The sequence below is a fragment of the Piliocolobus tephrosceles genome, chromosome 6 (assembly GCF_002776525.5).
Source record: "Piliocolobus tephrosceles isolate RC106 chromosome 6, ASM277652v3, whole genome shotgun sequence".
Classification (NCBI taxonomy): Eukaryota; Metazoa; Chordata; class Mammalia; order Primates; family Cercopithecidae; genus Piliocolobus; species Piliocolobus tephrosceles.
The window spans coordinates 124,043,211-124,063,909 of NC_045439.1; the positions used below are offsets into that span (position 1 = coordinate 124,043,211).

Sequence of the window (20,699 nt, forward strand, 5' to 3'; positions counted from 1 at the left end):
GTGCTGGGATTACAGGCTTGAGCCACCGCGCCCGGCTAAAATGTATATTTAAAGATGTTTACCACAATGCTATTTAAAATAATAAAAATTGGAAATACATAATAAAAATATCCCCAAACAGGAAAATTATAAAGTATGGTATATCTACAGTGTGAAATAGTGGACAATTCAAACTATAAAGTAAGGCATTTTTAATTCTAAAAATGAGAATAAAAGTTCATACAATTATTCTTACAATATTATTTCATCATGTGCAAAAATGTAAAACAAGGAAAAACAAGTAAAAATAGACACAAAAGTGGAAATTAAAAGTAAAAATAGAAGAAGTAAGAGTTCTTATGTTTATATGGCAGAGTTATGAATTTTTAGTAATTTTCAAAATTTTTCCCAGTTAAAATTCATAAAACATACATAGGGTTATTATGGCTCTTATTTCCCATAATGACAGTAGACCAATGATTATTTGCCTTTACGTAACTCCAATTATTTTGACTAGAAAATGCTTCTGTGCACCATAAATTCAGCTCATAAAATAGCAGAGAACTAAAAGTATTTCCCTCCCTTTTGGCTATGAGAATTATGAATCTACTGGCCGTAAATGACAGAATCTCAATTCATGCTGGCTTGATCCCCAAAAAGAGTACTTTGACTTTTGCAGCTCCAGGCAGAGCTGAATTTATAGGCTCTGCTGCTCTCGGAAATCTACTTTTTTTTTTTTCTCAGCATTGTCTTTCTCCATCTCTTACTAAGATGTGAATGATGCCTCGTAAAGTTGTGTATTGAATAATATGTGGCAACTGCACTGGGCAGAAAAAAAAAAAAAAAAGAAGAAGAAAAATGGCACATGTCCACTGACATGAAACTGTCTGCAAAGCAGTTATACTCACTTAGTGCTTACATCTTTGTGCTTAGCCTCTTTTCCACAATGGTTTTTAGTTTTGAGATGCTGTGAACCTGTTTTTTTTTTTTTTTTTTTTGGTTGGGAGTCGGGTCCTGTTTCCGTTGCCCGGGCTAGAGTGCAGTGGCCGGATCTCAGCTCACTGCAAGCTCCACCTCCCGGGTTTACGCCATTCTCCTGCCTCAGCCTCCAGAGTAGCTGGGACTACAGGCGCCCGCCACCTCGCCCGGCTCGTTTTTTGTATTTTTTAGTAGAGACGGGGTTTCACCGTGTTAGCCAGGATGGTCTCGATCTCCTGACCTCGTGATCCGCCCGTCTCGGCCTCCCAAAGTGCTGGGATTACAGGCTTGAGCCACCGCGCCCGGCGCTGTGAACCTGTTTTAATAACTGTTTCAAATTTCAGTTATACGACAGATTAAAGCAAATCTTGGATGTACCCTTGAGGACAAATCTTTTCTGCCTATGGATCCATTCCATCTTCTTCTGTCTTTCTCCTAAATTGTTATTTGTCTCTTTCACCCATTCAAGACCCCAAATGAATACTCAATATTCTACGCCAAGAAAATCCTTCTTTGGCAGAAACAATGGTGAGTGAGATTCTTCTAACTCCACTGGCTGCTTTTCTAGGATGATTCATCTTGGATAGATATTCAATGCAAATAAAAGCTGCAGACTTTGACTACAAGTTTCCACATCTGTCACTTCATCTTTCACTGAATAATATTACCAAAGCTGTTTTTCAACAAAATAGATTTCTCTTCCTTGTTGTTCTCCGTTTCTAATTTTAAAGAGTACTTTCCCCTTTCTGAATGATGTGGAAACAACAACAAAAGACAGAAGAACTGTTTTAATTTTACTATAGTGTTGATGTCTACTTTTTAATGTTCTTGTTGATTCTCAAAATCTGCATCAATTAATAGAAAAATAGAGCTACAAGATCTTTAAAACTTTAGCATATTGCTGCCTGAAGAGCCATTCTGTTTTATGTACTCCAAACCATGCTTTTCTAAGAGTAAACCAAATTAGATACCAAACATGTTTGTGATGATAAAAGAAAGACACAGGGGGGTAAATTAGAAATTAGCCCTACACTTTGGGAGGCCGAGACGGGCGGATCACGAGGTCAGGAGATCGAGACCATCCTGGCTAACACAGTGAAACCCCGTCTCTACTAAAAAATACAAAAAAAAACTAGCCGGGCGAGGTGGCGGGCGCCTGTAGTTCCAGCCACCCGGAAGGCTGAGGCAGGAGAATGGCGTAAACCCGGGAGGCAGAGCTTGCAGTGAGCTGAGATCCGGCCACTACACTCCAGCCTGGGCGCCAGACTCTGTCTCAAAAAAAAAAAAAAAGAAAAGAAAAGAAATTAGCCCTAATGTCTAAGGACTGTCTGCCTGGTTTATCCTTATGGCAACTCAGTACCCCGAAGAGCAGGGAAGTCTTTAGGAACATATCTAAACCAGGCCTGGGTAGTGATTTGTTTTTCTAAGACCAGCCCAGCGGGCACAAAAGAACCAGCGGGTAGGCAAGTGTAGGAGCAAAACTGCAAATTTATTTTTGGTCACCTAAGGTGTGGGGAAGAAGTCTGTCGGCCTCCGGCAAAGGAGGCCGGCAGAGTCCCCCCCACCCCCCCACCCCCCTCTGGGCTCTCAGACGGACTTCCCACAGTCCCGACATCCCGACAGGAGTGGGGCTGTGAGAAGGCGGCGTGGCTCACTGGCCGAGAGTGGCTTTTCTAGGAGTGGGATGGCAATAGGCAGGGCACGGGCCTGTCCGGGGGCGTTCCACAGGTGCGACCAGGTAAATCTTAGTCTCCTGGGATTGAGGTCACCTGGCGCATGCCCAGTTGATCTGCACCTTCCTGGGTCGCCGGCCGCACTTTCGCCGGCGCGGGAAGAGTTGGTGGTGAAGAAGAACCCGGAAGTGCACCATCTTGCCTCCGTTCGTCCAAACAGGTAGGTCTCAGGGTAAGTAAAATCTCACATCATTTCAGGAGTTATTTTCAATGAAAATCATGCAAAGATTTTTGCAGCCGGACAAGGAAGAGAACAAAGTATAAAGCAAAGCAAGATGTAGCTCTGTTTTGTTTATTTGGTCTGTATTATTTGATTTAAAAGTTTGTCCTTTATGAGGTTCCTGAGTGCAGAGAAACTATTAGTGTGCCCATCCTCACCCCTAAGAAAATTCACACTGGAAAGTGGTTGGGTAATTGCGACACATTTGGAAAAGTGTTTAGATTTTTGATTTCCTGCAATAAGGGCTATTAGTTGAAGGTAGAATTGCTCAGGGAAAAGGAAATTTATCTGTCTATTCAATCGATTATTATGGACATATAGTTTTTCAGTACATTTAGAAATGTGCTTGTAAAGTAAATGTTTGATGTTATTTAACAGTTTAAGGCCGGGCGCGGTGGCTCAAGCCTGTAATCCCAGCACTTTGGGAGGCCGAGACGGGCGAATCACGAGGTCAGGAGATCGAGACCATCCTGGCTAACACAGTGAAACCCCGTCTCTACTAAAAAATACAAAAAACTAGCCGGGCGAGGTGGCGGGCGCCTGTAGTCCCAGCTACTCGGGAGGCTGAGGCAGGAGAATGGCATAAACCCGGGAGGCGGAGCTTGCAGTGAGCTGAGATCCGGCCACTGCACTCCAGCCCGGGTGACAGAGCGAGACTCTGTCTCAAAAAACAAACAAACAAACATAAAACAGTTTAAATTTAGGTTAATATTAGCTTTTTCTGAAAAACAATTTCAAGATATTCCTAAATGTTGCTTATGGTAAGGATGGATAATGTCATACCATGTTTTCTCTTTGTCTGGAAACAAACCCAGTTCTGGGCTGTGTGCAGTCCTCTTATATTAACAATTGCCTCAAGCCAACATTCCCTCTTATCTCACAGCATTTTCCAATAAAAATTGGCTCTTTCAGTCACATATGAAAGCTTTTAATTTCCTAAACCCTTCTTGTTTGTTATTTCTTGATCATTGCCCTTGATAAGCTTAACCTGCCTGGCATGTATTCTCTTACCATCTCTCTCATTTTAAATCCTACACATGCTTCAAATACAAATCCAAAATCCAATTTCCATTAAGCTGGAAGTAGCTTTTTTATTCATGATGTATTTTACAAGCTCTTTGGTTGTTCTATTCTTTGATACTATTTTCCCCCATACAAAACTTACATTTTTTAGTTTTGCACAAAATAATATCATTTTGTCATTCTGCAACATCACTGGAAATGGGCATTCTACTTTTCTTTGAATATTTCCTGTAGAAAGGAATATTTTATGCCTTAAAGCTGTCTGTTTCTTTTTGGGAAACCTCTGATTGCTAGTTCTTTTTTATAATGAGCTGAAATTTGTTTTCAATAAATTTTAACCATTGGCCATAAATTTGCCTTTACACATGGGTATAAATATAGCCAGCCATTTATTTATTCAATCATTGTTTGGTTGGTGGTTATTGGTTAAAAAAATTGGTATCTCCATAAAGCTTACATCTAGCAAGAGATATTATCATGTGTATTAGATAATAAACTCTTTGTGTACAGCATAATGCCTAATATATATGTATATATATATATTTGAGACAGGATCTCACTCTGCTGCCCAGGCTTAGTGCATTGGCATGATCATGACTCACTGTAGCCTTGACCTCCTGGGCTCAAGTGATCCTTCCACCTCAGCCTTCTAAAGTGATGGGATTACAGGTGTGAGCCAGCACCACCAGGCCCTGATATATTTTTATGTTGTCAAAATCAGTAGAGAGGAGGAAATAGAAAAGCCTCAGATAATAATTAAGAAAAACATTATTTCATACTCAGTAGACAAGGAAGCGAATAAGTGGTTCCTCTTGTGGGGTTGTGTACCGACTGAAGCGGGGGCACCTCCATGGTTATAGGGCAGAAGTTGGTGGCTGAGTCTGTGATCTGCAGAGAGCTAGGCCATGTTCTTAATGATTGGGGCTCTTACCCTTGCTTTCCATTTTATCTCTGAAATAATGAAAACTACAAGGACAAGGTCTTTCATACCACTGCGTCTGAAACATAAAAGCCAATAGTCTTGTGTAAATACAGTTAAAAATAAAAGCCTCTCGGCCGGGCGTGGTGGCTCAAGCCTGTAATCCCAGCACTTTGGGAGGCCGAGACGGGCGGATCACGAGGTCAGGAGATCCAGACCATCCTGGCTAACACGGTGAAACCCCGTCTCTACTAAAAAATACAAAAAACTAGCCGGGCGAGGTGGCGGGCGCCTGTAGTCCCAGCTACTCGGGAGGCTGAGGCAGGAGAATGGCATAAACCCGGGAGGCGGAGCTTGCAGTGAGCTGAGATCCGGCCACTGCACTCCAGCCCCCGCGACAGAACGAGACTCCGTCTCAAAAAAAAAAAAAAAAATTTGCCAGGCATGGTAGATGCCTATAATCCCAGCTACTTTAGAGGCTGAGATGGGAGGATCATTTGAGCCTGGGAGGTCTGGGCTGCAGTGAGCCATGATTGTAGCTCTCTGCACCTGCCTAGGCTGCAGAGCAAGATCCTGTCTCAAAAGAATAAAAAATAAAAAAAGAAAGTAGAAGATATGCAAGAAACAAATATGCAAAATTTACTTTTAAAATAAGACCTAAATAAATGGATTTTTCTTGTGTGGAAAAATATAATGTCCTAAAATGTTAAAGTGTCCACAGTAGTTACAATCAGAATGCCATTTGTTTGAACAAGATGAAATGCCTAAGAGAGAACAAATATCTAGGAACTGTCAACTGCATTTTTGAAAAGGAATATTAAGATCAGATTTTTTTGACGTAAAAACTTACTCTAAACTACTCCAAACAAAGCAATATAAATGCAGGATTAAGCCAATAAGTGGAACATTTAATAGAAAATACCCAAAGAGATCCAGATATTACTGGGTTGACTGGAGCATTTCAAGTCATGAGATAAATGTGAGTGTGAAATGGTGTTCATTTTTTTTTTCACTATATGCCAGCACTCTACTTTGCTTTATCAATCGTCTCTTTTCTGCTGGGAAACAGGTTTTCCTTTCTCTTTTAGTTACTAAAGCAGTTTTGTTCCAACTATGTGTATATTCATTTTGAACTTAATTAGCATTTTAGAGTCAAAGCTTTACCCTCCACCCACACCCAGCAGGAAGACTCCAGGGGCTCCAGTGACAGGTAGATGTGCTATTCTTTCAAACTTCACCCCATGTCAGTCCTCAGCTGCTGGGCAGAGTAGTGGAAGAAATAAAGGACTCTCCTTTCAGCCTCCCCTGGGCTGAGGAGCCTTGTCTTCTTGGTTGTTCAGATGCTGTATCCTTATGTGAATTTCTCCGGGTTTTGATGGATAGGTTCCTTCGCCTTCCTGTTGGTTCTTATCTCTGCCTGGCCATGAATTCCCTCTTGGCAGAAATCCAAATGTGTGCTTTCTCACAATGATGTGCTGGTGGTTTCTTTAGTGGGTTACAGGGCCCTTCATCTGCATGATTTCCTGGAATGGTGATTGTTCCCCGGCTCAAACTCCTCCTCCTCAAACTCCTCCTCCTCCTCTAGCTCACACATGGGTCAATCCACAGCCTCTTGCTTCTAGGGCCTTCCCCTAAATGACAGCTCTTTGGAGGCAGGGTAGGTTCAGGTTCAAGTTAGTTCAAACCCAGACAGATTCATCAAAACCACAAGACATACATGAAAAATTGCCTCAATAAAAGGTGGGAGTACAGGCTACCACACCTTATTTTTCTCTACTTTCTCCCACATTTTATGTCTTTGTCACAAGAACCAGAGGTGCTCTGCCAGTTCAGAAGCTGATTATCTTCCAGACAAGTGATGATAGCTATTCCTCAACTTAGTGGAGTGGGTGGAAGCTGGACTAGGCACCTCTGGTCATACAGGAAAGGAGTTGAGTAGGATATGTTAAACGTCTTCCTCTCTCTGCACAAGATTTGTATTTCCCCAAGAGGTCACTCCTTTATGCTTTTAGTCCATCCTTTAATCTCTCTTTGGTTAACATCAGTCAAACTTATTGGCCTTTCTCACCCCAGTGGAATGGCCAATAATTTCTCCTTTCAAACTGGCACTGGAGAATTTAGTGATTATTTTCACCAGCACCCAATTCCAGTGTGATCCTTACATTATTCTGTAATGTTTGGATACTGGTGAAGTTCTTAATATGGATGTATATAATTTGATTATGTTTAAGAAACAAAATATGACAAAGACATTTCAATAGTGGAAAATGGATTTCATATATAAAAACAATTTCCAGATGGTTGAAAGATTTTATTGTAAAAAGCAAAATGATAAAACTGTTGTCTAAGAATCTGGGAATATTTATATAAACGTGTATTATTTTTAAGTATGGTAGAAATGCAGAAGCTATAAAGAAGATAGGCATATTTAACTATTTACAGGTTAGAGTATATTTAGAGGCAAAGGATACCATGCTATGTGCTATAAACAAAATCAGAAGACAAACAATGGACTGGAGAAATGAAAAAAATTTTTTGGCACCTCCAGCATGCATTTTTAAATGAGAAACAAATAACCTAAAAGAAAAATGGACAAAGATGTAAAAGGCAATTCAGAGGAAAAATTCCAATTGGCCACACATTTATTAACAGATTTGTGGCCAGGCGCAGTGGCTCATGCCTGTAATCCTAGCACTTTGGGAGGCCAAGGTGAGTGGATCACGAGGTCAGGAGATCAAGACCATTCTGGCTAACACAGTGAAACCCCATCTCTACTAAAAATACAAAAAACTAGCCGGGCGAGGTGGCGGTGCCTGTAGTCCCAGCTACTCGGGAGGCTGAGGCAGGAGAATGGCATGAACCCAGGAGGCGGAGCTTGGAGTGAGCCTAGATCATGCCACTGCACTCCTGGGCAACAGAGCGAGACTGGCTCAAAAAACAAAAAACAAACAAACAAACAAAAACAGATTTGTTTCCGCTAGGAGGGATTTTTGCTTATATTTATATAAGCAGAAAGAATAGTGGGAAAGGATACTTATCAGGTCATTAATAGTATTTACTTCAGTAGGGAGCAGATGAGTGAGAATTAACGTTTTCCTTATATAGCTTTTTATTACTTCATTTATTGCAATAAGCAGTATTATTTTATATTTTGAAATATATCAAATAAAAAGTTAAAGAAAAAAGAAATAGATTAAAATAAAGTACTCTTTTGTTATCTGCTAAAATTTGAAGGAGAAAGTCAATTTAAGGACTGTGGATTGAAAGCACTGCTCAATGAATACAGTTTGAGAGGGGTTTTCTTGCAGCAGTTACCTGTTTCCTGTCCATACTTCATGAATGCTCTCCACAGGCTCAAATCTTTTCAGTTTAGGGCCTGTGGATCTCCCACAGTCCCTGTGGCAGGTGAGTCTGGGGTACAAGCTCTGAGTTTTTTTTTTTTTTTTTTTTACTACAACTTTTATTGTTCCTCTTACTGTAGATATCCTGAGTGCACAGAAACTGTTTCCTGAGTCTTTTGGTCTCATAACTGAGGTGGTGAGAATGACAGTGTTGGCAGCTATTTGCAAGTTCACAGAACATTTTCTATTCCTTGCATTCCTGAATGCTCCTAAACTCTGAGAAATCAGGTGAAATATTTCCTCACTGGAATGCTGCCCAAAACAAGAAAGAAAATAAGTTGAGCTATTTGCAAAGTATTTGCATTTCACAAACTCCCCTTCTTGTGTAAAGATCCCATGTTGGGACTGAATAACACTTTCAGTACCGCTGAATCCCGCAGAGGAAACAACAATGTCAACAGCAACAGAGAACTGGGCAGATCTGATCTGTGACTCACAATGAGCTAATTCTGAAAAGCCTTGTTTAGAAACCCCCATGTCCTAAGAAGATTGTCCTGACAGCAATAAAAAGCACAGCCTGGTTTCTATCACTTCTTTTCTGTCCCTGGCCCAAAGCATCTTTCAGATGCATCCCAGGTGTCTTTCCTCCCTCAGTCCATTGCTGCCTACTGGGGAAGATGGAGGCCACAGTTGGCCACAGGAGGCGGGGCAGTACATATTGACAGGCCTTCTCATCTCCCTGAGTAAAACATGTCTTGTCCTGCCAAAGCCCAGGGCTCAGCTCTGAGTGCACAGCCAGCGTCATGCAGAGCACTGGAGTTGTGTGACGCTGCAGCCACACAGCTGGAAACAGGGATTCTGGGTATAGCGTGCAGACCCCTTATCACATCCTGACTCTTTATAGTTATCTCACGTGTATGCCTGTTTTATTCCTTAGTAGAGAACAAATATCAGGTTTGATTCCCCACTGTTGAGTATTTAAAATGGAGATATGCTTCTTTGGTTGGAGAGAAAGAAAATGAGGGAAAAAATGAACAACATTGACCATCGGGTTGCATTGAAAATGTTTCAAAATATGGGAGAGAGAAGTTTTTGCTGTTTTTATTTTTATTATTATTATTTGTTGCCTAATAGCCATAAGAACAGAGCCCAGTGAGAGGTAATTTGCATAAGAAGTCTTATATACAAATTTGCTTGGGATATTAGGTTTCCATCAAGAAAACCTGTCATGCGCGTCCGTGTGAAGAGACCACCAAACAGGCTTTGTGTGAGCAATAATGCTTTTTAATCATCTGGGTGCAGGCGGGCTGAGTCCAAAAAGAGAGTCAGCGAAGGGAGATAAGAGTAGGGCCATTTTATAGGATTTGGGTAGGTAAAGGAAAATTACAGTCAAAGGGGAGTTGTTCTCTGGTGGGCAGGAGTGGGGGTCACAAGGTGCTCAGTAGGGGAGCTTTATGAGCCAGGATGAGCCAGGAAAAGGACTTCCACAAGGTAATATCCTCACTTAAGACAAGGACCAGCCATTCTCACTTCTTTTGTGGTGGAATGTCATCAGTTAAGGCGGGGCAGGGCATTTTCACTTCTTTTGTGATTCTTCAGTTACTTCAGGCCATCTGGGCAGACGTGCAAGTCACAGGGGATGCGATGGCTTGGCTTGGGTTCAGAGGCCTGACAGTAATACTTTAGGGTATATGGTGGAAACAATTTCTAAGCAGCAAAGCATTCAAGAGGTGACCTGGCTGCTTCTAATAACCTATGCTCAAATGTAGTAGCAAAGAAATGATTTAAAACTGGAACTTATATTTTAAAAAGCAGAGTGTAAAAGTTTGGGAAATTTGTAGCCTAGCCATGTGGCAGAGAAAGGAAAAGATTTTTCAGGAAAGGAATTCAAGCAAGCCAGGAAGCAACGGCTTGCCAGAGATATTTGCATAACTAAAAGAGAGCCAGATGCTAATAGCCAAGACAATGGGGAAAAGGCTTCAAAGGCATTTCAGAGACGTTTGCAGCAGCCTCTCCCATCACAAGCCTTGAGGTCTAGGAGGAGAGAATTGTTTCAGGGGTCAGACCCAGGACTCTGTTGCTCTGCACAGCCTCAACACACTGCTCCCCACATCCTGGCCACTCTGGCCATGACTCAAAGGGGCTCAGGTACGTCTCAGGCTGCCACTTCGGAGGGTGCAAGCCATAACTCTAGGCAGCTTCCATGTGGTGTTAAGCCTGCAGGCGCACACAATGCAAGAGTGAAAGAGGCTTGGCAGCCTCTACCTACATTCAAAGAACGTATGAGAAAGTCTGTGTTTTGTTTCTTTATTACTATTACTATTATTAACCAAAGACTAAATATCAATAAAGACCAAAACGAGCGAAGAAAGTGGCAGCCCTTTTATTTCCAAATATGCACACACTCTCCGGCGAGGTTCACTGGTCCGTGGGAAAGGGGCCAGGGAAGTCGCGCCGGCGCTCTCGGGTGAGGTTCTCCGGTCCACAAGTAAGAGGGGCCGAGGAAGTCACACCGGCTCCTGACGGCCGCGGACTTCCATGCATTAGTACTGGAAGGAGGAGGGCAGTGGGCTGGATGAGGGCATGATGGGGCATCTCTGTAGGCATGGCTGGGTAAGTTTCGATCTCTTTGGATTGACGCCACCTGGCTCATGCTCAGTTGATCTGCATTTTCCCCAGCACCGGTTGCATTTTCCCGCATGTGGGTAAGTTGGTGATGAAGAACCTGGAAGCAACAGGGACTGTGCCTTCTTGTTCACCTTCCTCCATCTTGTCCCTTCTCCCTCACCCAAACAGTCTGGGTGGCAAGGCAGAAGACTGCTGCAGGGGCAGAGCCCTGACAAATAACCTCTACTAGGGCAGTGTGGAGGGGAAATAGGAGTTGGAGGCCCCACACAGAATCCTCAGTGAAGCACTGCCAGGTAGAGCTGTGGGAAAGGGGTCACTGTCCTCTAGACCTCAGAATAGTACATCCACTGGCAGCTTGCACCGTGTGCCTGGAAAGGCCACAGACACTCAACAGCCTATGAGAGAAGCTGTGAGGGTGGCACCCTGCAAAGCCACAGAGGTGGAGTTGCCCAAGGCCTTGGGAGCCCACCTCTTGAACCAGTGTGTCCTGGATGTGAGACATGGAGTCAAAGGAGATTATTTTGGAGCTTTAAGATTTAATGGCTGCCTTGCTGGGTTTTGAACTTGTATGGGAACTGTAGCCCCTTCTGTTAGGCAGGAATCTAGACCCAACATGGCGGTATTACCCGGCGTAGCAGGCCTTTTGTTAAAGACTCCCTTTACCCTTGTACACACCCGCAGACTTACATGCGTCAGAGTTCTGGCTGGGCAACCACACTCCCCCATGACCTGCAGCTCACCTGCATTCCACAAGTTCGTAAACAGCAGTTTCGGTTAACAGTTTCCAAAGACCCCTTCCTCATGACCCTTACTCAACTCCTGCCCTAGTAGTTTCAAGACCCCCCAGGCCCTGTTTGCACAACCAGCTTCCCTACCTCTTGGGCTATAAAAAGCCCCTACCCTCCTCCCTCAGCGCGACTTCCTCGGCCTGCACCTTTGGACCGAGGAACTTCACCTGCAAGCCCTAATAAAAGGCTATTCTCACTGCCATTTGCCTTGTGTCTTCGTTCCCAGTTCGGTTCCAGCCTCAGTTTACCTTTACACCTTCTTTTGGCCAATTTCTTCCTTTTGAAATGGGAATGTTCACCCAATACTTATACTCACATTGTATCTTGGGAGTAAATAATTTGGTTTTGACTTTACAGACTCATAGGTGGAAAGGGCTTGACTTGTCTCAGATGAGACTTGGGATTTTTGAGTGAATTCTGGAATTAGTTAATGTCTTGTTTTTCTAAGACCACCAGAGCGAGCACAAAAGAACCAGCAAGTAGGCAAAGGTCAGGCGCAAAACTGCACGTTTATTTTGGTAACCTAAGGTGTGAGGGAGAAGTCTGTCGGCCTCCGGCAAAGGAGGCCGGCAGAGTCCCCCCGCGGTGGGGCTCTCGGACAGACTTCCCACAGTCCCGACATCCCGACAGGAGTGGGGCTGCAAGAAGGCCGCGTGGCTCAATGGCGGAGAGCGGCTTTTCTAGGAGTGGGAGGGCAATAGGTGGGGCATGGGCGTGTCAGGGGCGTTCCGCAGGTGCGACCAGGTAAATCTTGGTCTCTTCAGATTGACGTCACCTGGTGCATGCCCAGTTGGTCTGCACCCTCCCTGGGCGCGGCTGCATTTTCGCGCGGGTGGGAAGAGTTGGTGGTGAAGAAGAACCCGGAAGTGCACCATCTTGCCTCCGTTCATCCAAACAGTTAAGGCTTTGGAGGACTATTGGGAAGGTATGATTATGTTTTGCAATGTGAGAAGGAGATGAGACTTAGGAGGTACCAAGAGTGGAATGATATAGTTTGGATATTTGTCCCCACCCAAATGTCATGTTGAATTGTATTCCTCAATGCTAGAGCTGGGGCCTGGGGGGAGGTGTGTGTATCATGGAGGTGGATCCCTTATGGCTTGGTGCTGTCTTTGCTTTAGTGAGTGAGTTCTCACAAGTTCTGGCTTAAATAAAGTATGTTGCATCTTCCCCCTCACTCTCTCTCATTTGCTCCTGCTCTGGCCATGTGACATGCCTGCTCTCCCTTTGCCTTTCACCATGATTATAAGCTTCCTGGGGCCTCCTGAGAAACCAGTCAGATGCCAGCACATGCTTCCTATAAAGCCTGCAGAACTATGAGCCAATTAAACCTCTTTTCTTTATAAATTACAGTCTCAGGTATTTCTTTATAACAGTGCAAGAATGGCCTAATACATATTGTTTAAGGTCTCATTTGCTGTCTGATTTCCAAGCCCTCCTAGTGACTGGTGCAGTTACTCAGCAGGCAGTGTGGTGCAGGCTTCACTGTGAACTGCTAGACCTTGAGGTTTCCGGCCTGCAAGCAGTAAGGTGCTAGTGCTGCTGCAAACAGTATTGAATAAGGCTCTAAATTAAATCTTCCTTCCTCTTTTACCTTTCATCTATCATCAGTCCAAAAAAGATGCTAGGCTTTGCTCAGATCCAGATTAAATGATAAGGATTCTGTTAGGAGTGCAGCTTGAATCAGTGCAGGAGGTGGCAGGTGCCCTCCTCTGTCAGGTGAGCTGAGGACCCCCTGCCTCACTTGACCTCTCATCTCCATCTAGGGAGGTCAGATCTGACACCAGAGCATGGTTGTAGTCTTCCCAAGAATTTCTCTCTCTTTTCTCCCACCACCCACCTAATGCTCAATGTCTTTCTCTTCTCTTTAGTATTGTGAGGAACTCTCTCCTGTTCTTGTTGAGATCACGATAAATGTCCAACTGCCCTGGTCTACGAACTCAGGAGCTAGTGTCTTGGGGTCCTTTTGTTCTCTAATTGTTGGATTTGCTGAGCATGCACTTTTAAAAGCCTGGCACAATGACCAATGATCCCTGGGCAAAGAAGCCTTCTCTATCTAGGTCTTGCATGTATGTTTTTAGGGTTATTATTATTATTATTATTTTACCAGTGGGAGTATATAGAAGATTCTCAGATAGTGAGAGAAGGGTCCTTTGAGGTCAAAGTAGTTAGAGAAAAAGAGAGAGAAAGCAAGAAAAGATAGCTACAATTTGCTGAGCATGTAGGACATGCTAGACACTTAATCCAACTGTTAAAGCCATGTCTCATAAAATTTTACAAATTAGAATTGTTGTCTAATTTCAGGAAATGGAAACTCTGAAAGCTCAAGCTATTTTCCTATAAATTACTATATATAGCTATTATTAAAGCACAATTCTCCTGATCCAGTGTCTTCCACTTACAATGATGTTTTTGCAAAAAAAAAAAAAAAAAAAAAAAAAAAAATCAGTGTGGTTACAATGAACGCTCTCCTTCCTCCTGTGCACTCGTGTTTTTGTTCTTTTTGTGTGACTCTGCAGGAACCAGATTTCTTCTGCAGGAAGATTTCTTCTTTCTGCAGGAACCAGAGTTCTTTTTGTGTGACTCTGCAGGAACCAGATTTCTGATGTACAAATTTGTCGCTTTTGCTGTACTCTTTGAATAACACTTTCCTATGGCAAAATTGGCGTCTCCTTTTCCAGCATATCCCCACCCTCTGTAGAGAATGTATTCTGGTGCCTGGCTCAGATACTGTCGAAACCAGTAGAGATCAAGATAGCTCCCCGATGATGTACCACAGTTACAAAGTAGGTTCACAGTCTTCCCTTCTGTTGCAGATACTTCTGTCTCCTGGGGCTCGATCCAGTCTGCTCTCCCAGACCCTGCAATGTAAAACATTCATCAGTCATAGGTCAAACCAGCCACCGCCAGAAGGGCCACTCTGGGTACAGGATAGGGCTGTTACCTTGGAGAGCCAGTGCTAGAAGTGAAGTGAAGATGAAGTTGCTATTCATTGTTTCTTCTGGATTCCTGATCTATGACCTTATGTTATTCAGCGACTGCTTCAAACTGGTAGCATTTCATAATTAAGTCACTGAGATGAGTTTTCTGGAAGCTTTTTATCACAACTCACAGGTCAAAAGTCGGAGGATCTCAGCCATGCAGATTTTTTTTTAAGGAAGAGAAACACCTATTTTTGCAGTGACTTTGAGAAACACTCTTTGTTTGAAATAAGTTGAATTCCCCACATTTCTTTCTTTCTTTTTTTTTTTTTTTTTTTGGAACGAGTCTCGCTCTGTCACCCAGGCTGGAGTGCAGTGGCCGGATCTCAGCTCACTGCAAGCTCCGCCTCCCGGGTTTATGCCATTCTCCTGCCTCAGCCTCCCGAGTAGCTGGGACTACAGACGCCCGCCTCGTCGCCCGGCTAGTTTTTTGTATTTTTTAGTAGAGATGGGGTTTCACCGTATTAGCCAGGATGGTCTCGATCTCCTGACCTCGTGATCCGCCTGTCTCGGCCTCCCAAAGTGCTGGGATTACAGGCTTAAGCCACCGCGCCCGGCCTGGATCATCAATATTACTTTCTGTTAACATATTAGGAAATGCAGACTCAGAAAGATTAAGTCCCCTTCCCCACCCCCTACCCCAGACAAATAGCTATAACAGAATCTGAAATCAGGTCTACCTGACTCCAAACTATACTTTCTCTATTACATGCCCCCAGTGTTAAACACCACCAAGGAAAAAATTTACCCACAGTGTGACCACAATTACGTACAAAAAAATGTACACACAATACTGAAATAGTGTGTTTAACATGTAAATAAAATAGCATTTACAATAACATGTGAATAAAATAACTCCAAATGTTTGAAACAGTATTAGTTATCTTCGAATACTGGGCTTAATACTGTTCATTGTTTTGCTCCTTTATAATATTCTTTATTTTTGAAATTATCTACTATGAACTCAATACTATTATTATTTCAGAAAGAAAAATATACATTTTAAAATACCAAAATCCAAGTAGGCTGAGCTGTATTATATGATTATTATTTGACACTCACCACAGCTTAATTACAATGAGGAATAGACATGACTATACATAGCCAAATGATACAGCATTAAAACAAGATTTTTGATTGCTAGCCCTTCAAATCACTGTAGACTAACGCTCTCTTCAATTGGGAATGTTTTAAAGTTACAAGAAGACCTATTTCTTCTGACAATTTATTTGAGTGATTGTCCTATGAGTAGAAAGCTTTATTATCCCATCTCTGTATAGGAGAGTACAGTAAAGGCCACCTGTACTTGTGAGTTCATTAGACAATTCATGGCAATTTGAGCATGGTTTAGGTTTCACTGTCTGGGAAATGGGGAGATAGCCTGAGAAAAGGGCAGGTAAACATTCAAAGAGGAGGGGAAGAAATGGTATAAAAATTAATAGAATGTACCTGTCATTTTTAGCCTGCACAGACTTCTGTCCATTTTCCTTTCTCCTCCTTTCTATCTACATCAAAACCCAGAAATCACGTAGTGGATATAAGAGGAAAATCTGACAGTCATTTATTTAAGACTAAAAAATAGAGTGGGAAATAGGACAGTGTCTCCCTCGTGGGTGGCAGAGCAAGACTCCGTCTCAAAAAAAAAAAAAAAAAAATTGATGATCCATCAGAGTTATTTTGAGAATTCAATGAGGTGATATTTGCAAAATACAAGGCACATAATGCTTGCTTTCAATAAACAGTAGCTTCCATTGCAAGCTCTTTGTAAATACCATATATATGATTACATAATTCATTGAAAGAGTGTATCACAACATAAGTAGGCTAAGTTTATGTTAGCTTCACATAACTTCAGCCAACTCGTTTCTTTTGGTAGGCTACTTAAGGTTCTAAGTATACAAATTAATGTGTAATATCTTGAAAAAATTCTATCACCACTTTAATGAAGTACCCAGAATAGGCAACAATCCTAAAATGAAGATAGTGAGTAAGAATAATGCAATCGAGAATGAAAACCTTTTGTTTTAATCAGGTAATGATACCTGCTTGTTCTTACCCTTTGTTCTTTGCCAGTAGGTCCAGCAAAAAATGTTATAGGCAGAACTTTACCTACAAATATATCTGTTCTGGGAAGGAAGCTAAAACATCCATAGCTGTTAGGCAGATTCCCTAATGTGTAGTGCACATATCAGTTGCCTGTATAATCCTGGTAAAAGGGTTTGCTTTCTATCACAGGGCATAACGGTGTGGCAATGGAGTTAGTATCCTGAGTGACCCTCTAGAAATATTAGCTATGCTGAATCCCATAGAAAACTCACAGAGAAGGGAGTGAATGCAATGATCTGACTCTGAGTTAGGATTTAGTAAACTGCAAAAGTAATTGTCAACATGGGCACAAGGATCTTGACCAATAACTGCTTTTCCTTATAGTTTATTTTTGAGGGCTTGCTCAACATAGCAAGTTCCTCATCTTACACTTGCAGAGCTTCAGCTGTAGAATTTGAGTACAGGCTGCAGGTGACTAGGGAGCACTGTGCTTCCACAGCACAGAGGTAGATGGCTGAGTCTCTGGTCTGGGTGGCTGTGATGTTCAGGATGCTGAAAAGTTCTTTCTTGTCTAACATGCCACTTAGTCTTCCTGACTTCTTTTCAAATCCACTTGAAGTTAGCATAAATAGAAATGTGGGAGCTTTCTTTTCCTGCTTGTACCATAGTAGGTTTCGAAAGTTAACCACTTCATAACTGCAGTTGAGAGTTACAGTGTCTCCCTCGTGGACAACCAGAGATAGAGGGTTTTGTACCACCTTGTCTTCACTGCTCACCCCTGTGTAGAAAAATGTGATAATTATTCACCGTTAGAACCATAGGGCTCCCAGACAATAAGTCAGAATGAAGTCCACTTTACCCTCTTAGTCTTCTGAGGATCAATCCTCAGGTTTCCTGGTTGCCCCTGACCCTTTGTAGTAACCCTACTTACGGCTCAGTAGAAGCCAAAAGACCGCTAGTAAAGCCTGTGGACACTTCATCATCCTTCAATTATCAAGTGTGTTTTCCTGGGCAAAACGTGATTCACTACCTTAAGCATTTCCTTCTCTTTTTGAACCATCACACTCTACCCCTAGCGTCTGCCTGTGTGCATGCGCATGCACACACACATACACACGCAGAGACACAGACACACACTCAGAAAAAAGGAAATAGCAATTTGGTGATTCAGCCAACCATTAAAAAAAGTGTCATTTGGTTCTATTTAAATTCAAATCCCTCCCACTCAATCACCCATGGGAGTCATTCAAAATAGAACACCGCCATCTTGTGAGCTGGTGCAGAATAGCTGAAAATTAGTGTCCACATGTTTTATGAATGACAGTAGATACTTCTGAAATTGTCTCAACATGGAAGGACAGGCTACCCAAAGCTGTCCATAATCCTAGGAGTCACTAATTTTATTATTTCTTGTCCAGGATATTTTTTTTTTTTTTTTTTTTTGAGACGGAGTCTCGCTCTGTGGCCCAGGCTGGAGTGCAGTGGCCGGATCTCAGCTCACTGCAAGCTCCACCTCCCGGGTTTACGCCATTCTCCTGCCTCAGCCTCCAGAGTAGCTGGGACTACAGGCGCCCGCCACCTCGCCCAGCTCGTTTTTTGTATTTTTTAGTAGAGACGGGGTTTCACCGTGTTAGCCAGGATGGTCTCGATCTCCTGACCTCGTGATCCGCCCGTCTCGGCCTCCCAAAGTGCTGGGATTACAGGCTTGAGCCACCGCGCCCGGCCATTGTCCAGGATTCTTAAGCAAGTGGTCATGCCTGCTCCATACCCACTCTTTCATCTCCTTGCTAACTGAAACCTGGCATAGCCAGGCCATGACCCTGCATATGATGGTAAGTCTCTGAGAAATAGCAGAGTCCCCAAACAAGAATAACCTCAGTTCCTCAAAGACCATGTAAGACAGAGTCATCTGCTGACCTGGAATCTCTGCTCCAGATTTTCACAAGAAAGACAAACTTTGTTCATTAAGCCTCCAAACATTTGGTATATATTTGTTAGAATAGTTTGGCTTTCGCTAATATACTTGGAGTATAGATTTGGTTGCATTCCATTCCATAAATGTTATCACATAGTTTTCTTGTCATTGTCTAGGAATGTCTATTTTTAGTAAAATACATATGATCTATGTAGGCATTGTTCAAGTCTAGGAAGACTAGTAATTTCTTGCTTCATCTCTATGATCACTAAGAAAAAGAATTGCTAATTAGAAAGTTCATATCTCAAGGTGAAGACAAACATATCTGCGTTCCAGAAAAGCTGAATTGCCCAGTTGAGATGAAGTGATGGATCACTTGGTTTCCAAGACTACTTTTTTGAGACAATGATAATGTGGCCTAATTCTCTAGATCTTAAACAAGACACAAAACCCAGAAACATGAAGTAAGAGATTGATGATGTGACAACACCACAATAAAGTAAATAATGTCATGTTCTATTATTGCTTATGAATATAGTTTGTACTGTCCCCATGAAGGTCAGATAATTTTACCCACAGTTTTTTGGCTATAAGCTCCCTTCTGCATTTCTGGGTGGCACAGAGGCACAGATGTGAGAATTAATTAGCATCTTGCCCCTTAATTCATGTAACTTTTTTTTTTTTTTTGAGACAGAGTCTCGCTCTGTCGCCAGGCTGGAGTGCAGTGGTGTGATCTTGGCTCACTGCAACCTCTGCTTCCTGGATTCAAGTGATTCTCCTGTCTTCCAAGTAGCTGGGACTACAGGTGTGCATCATCTCACCCAGCTAATTTTTTTTGTGTGTATTTTTAGTAGAGACAGGGTTTCACCATTTTGACCAGGATGGTCTCGAACTCTTGACCTTGTGATCTGCCTGCCTTGGCCTCCCAAAGTGCTGGGATTACAGGTATGAGTCACTGCACCCCGCCTCTCATGTAAACATTTTTAATTGACTGTCTTGTTTGTACCAGGAACAGAGGAGCATACAGAAATGAATAAGGCAATCTTTACCTTCAATACTAGCCCACACTTTGAAAGCCTTCTATAGAATTATTATTTGACCCAGCAATCTCATTATTGGGTATAAACCTAAAGGAATATAAATTTTCTACCAGAAAGACACATGCACACCTATGTTCATCGCAGCATTATTCACATTAACAAAACACGGAGTCAACCTAAATGCCCAACAATGGTAGGCTGGATGAAGAAAATGTGATACATATACACCATGGAATGCTACACAGCCATGAGAAAGAATGAGATCATGTCCTTTGCAGCAACATGGATGGAGCTGAAGGCCATTATTCTAAACAAATTAACACAGGAAAGAAAACCAAATATCACATGTTCTCACTTATATGTGGGAGCTAAACATTGAGTACACATGGACACAAAGAAGGGAACAACAGACACCCAGGCTTTCTTGAGGATGAAGGGTGGGAGGAAGGTGAGTATTGAAAAACCTATCAGGTACTGTGCTTATTACCTGGGTGATGAAATAATCCGTACACCAAACCCCCGTGGCATGCAGGTTACCTACATAACAAGCTTGCATATGTACTCCTGAACCTGAAATAAAAGTTAAAAATAAAATAAAATAGAAAGCCTGCTATAAAATAAACCATGGCTTCAACACCGAGAAAGTTGGGATGGTAGATTTGCCTACACACAACTGAACGGGAATGGGGAAGGGAGAAGAAAACATGGTTATCCGTGGTTAGCTAATATCCATTTTTTAAGTTCCTGAGAAAAGAATAGTGTTGGAGATCCTATAAATAGCTGTAAAAGTATTACCTCAATTAAAACATTTCTAGGATTTTGAGGGCTATGTCATATGCACATGCGGGACCCCTGGAAATATTGTGCTAGGTCTTCAGGGGACTGCTCCTCAGGGAGAAGGAAGTGAATCCCATATTGACGTTTAAGAACATGATGATCTCTGTGAGACATTAAAGCGACTAGCTTTAAGAACTGCCTGGGGCCGGGCGCGGTGGCTCAAGCCTGTAATCCCAGCACTTTGGGAGGTCGAGACGGGCGGATCACGAGGTCAGGAGATCGAGACCATCCTGGCTAACACGGTGAAACCCCGTCTCTACTAAAAAAATAC

The 20,699-nt window shown here is 42.6% G+C and overlaps 6 gene segments (V, D, J or C); all 6 read right to left on the reverse strand.

The window, feature by feature from the left end:
• The window catches only part of LOC111554712, a 729,812-nt gene that overhangs the window by 304,631 nt on the left and 404,482 nt on the right, over nt 1-20,699 (reverse strand).
• LOC111554720 overlaps nt 1-20,699 on the reverse strand; it is a 687,176-nt gene that overhangs the window by 278,329 nt on the left and 388,148 nt on the right.
• The window catches only part of LOC111554726, a 522,394-nt gene that overhangs the window by 277,006 nt on the left and 224,689 nt on the right, over nt 1-20,699 (reverse strand).
• The window catches only part of LOC111554718, a 654,935-nt gene that overhangs the window by 273,363 nt on the left and 360,873 nt on the right, over nt 1-20,699 (reverse strand).
• LOC111554715 overlaps nt 1-20,699 on the reverse strand; it is a 367,088-nt gene that overhangs the window by 220,755 nt on the left and 125,634 nt on the right.
• On the reverse strand, nt 17,062-17,766 carry LOC111554723. The segment is given in 2 exon segments: nt 17,062-17,414; nt 17,568-17,766. Coding segments are annotated over 2 exon segments (405 nt in total).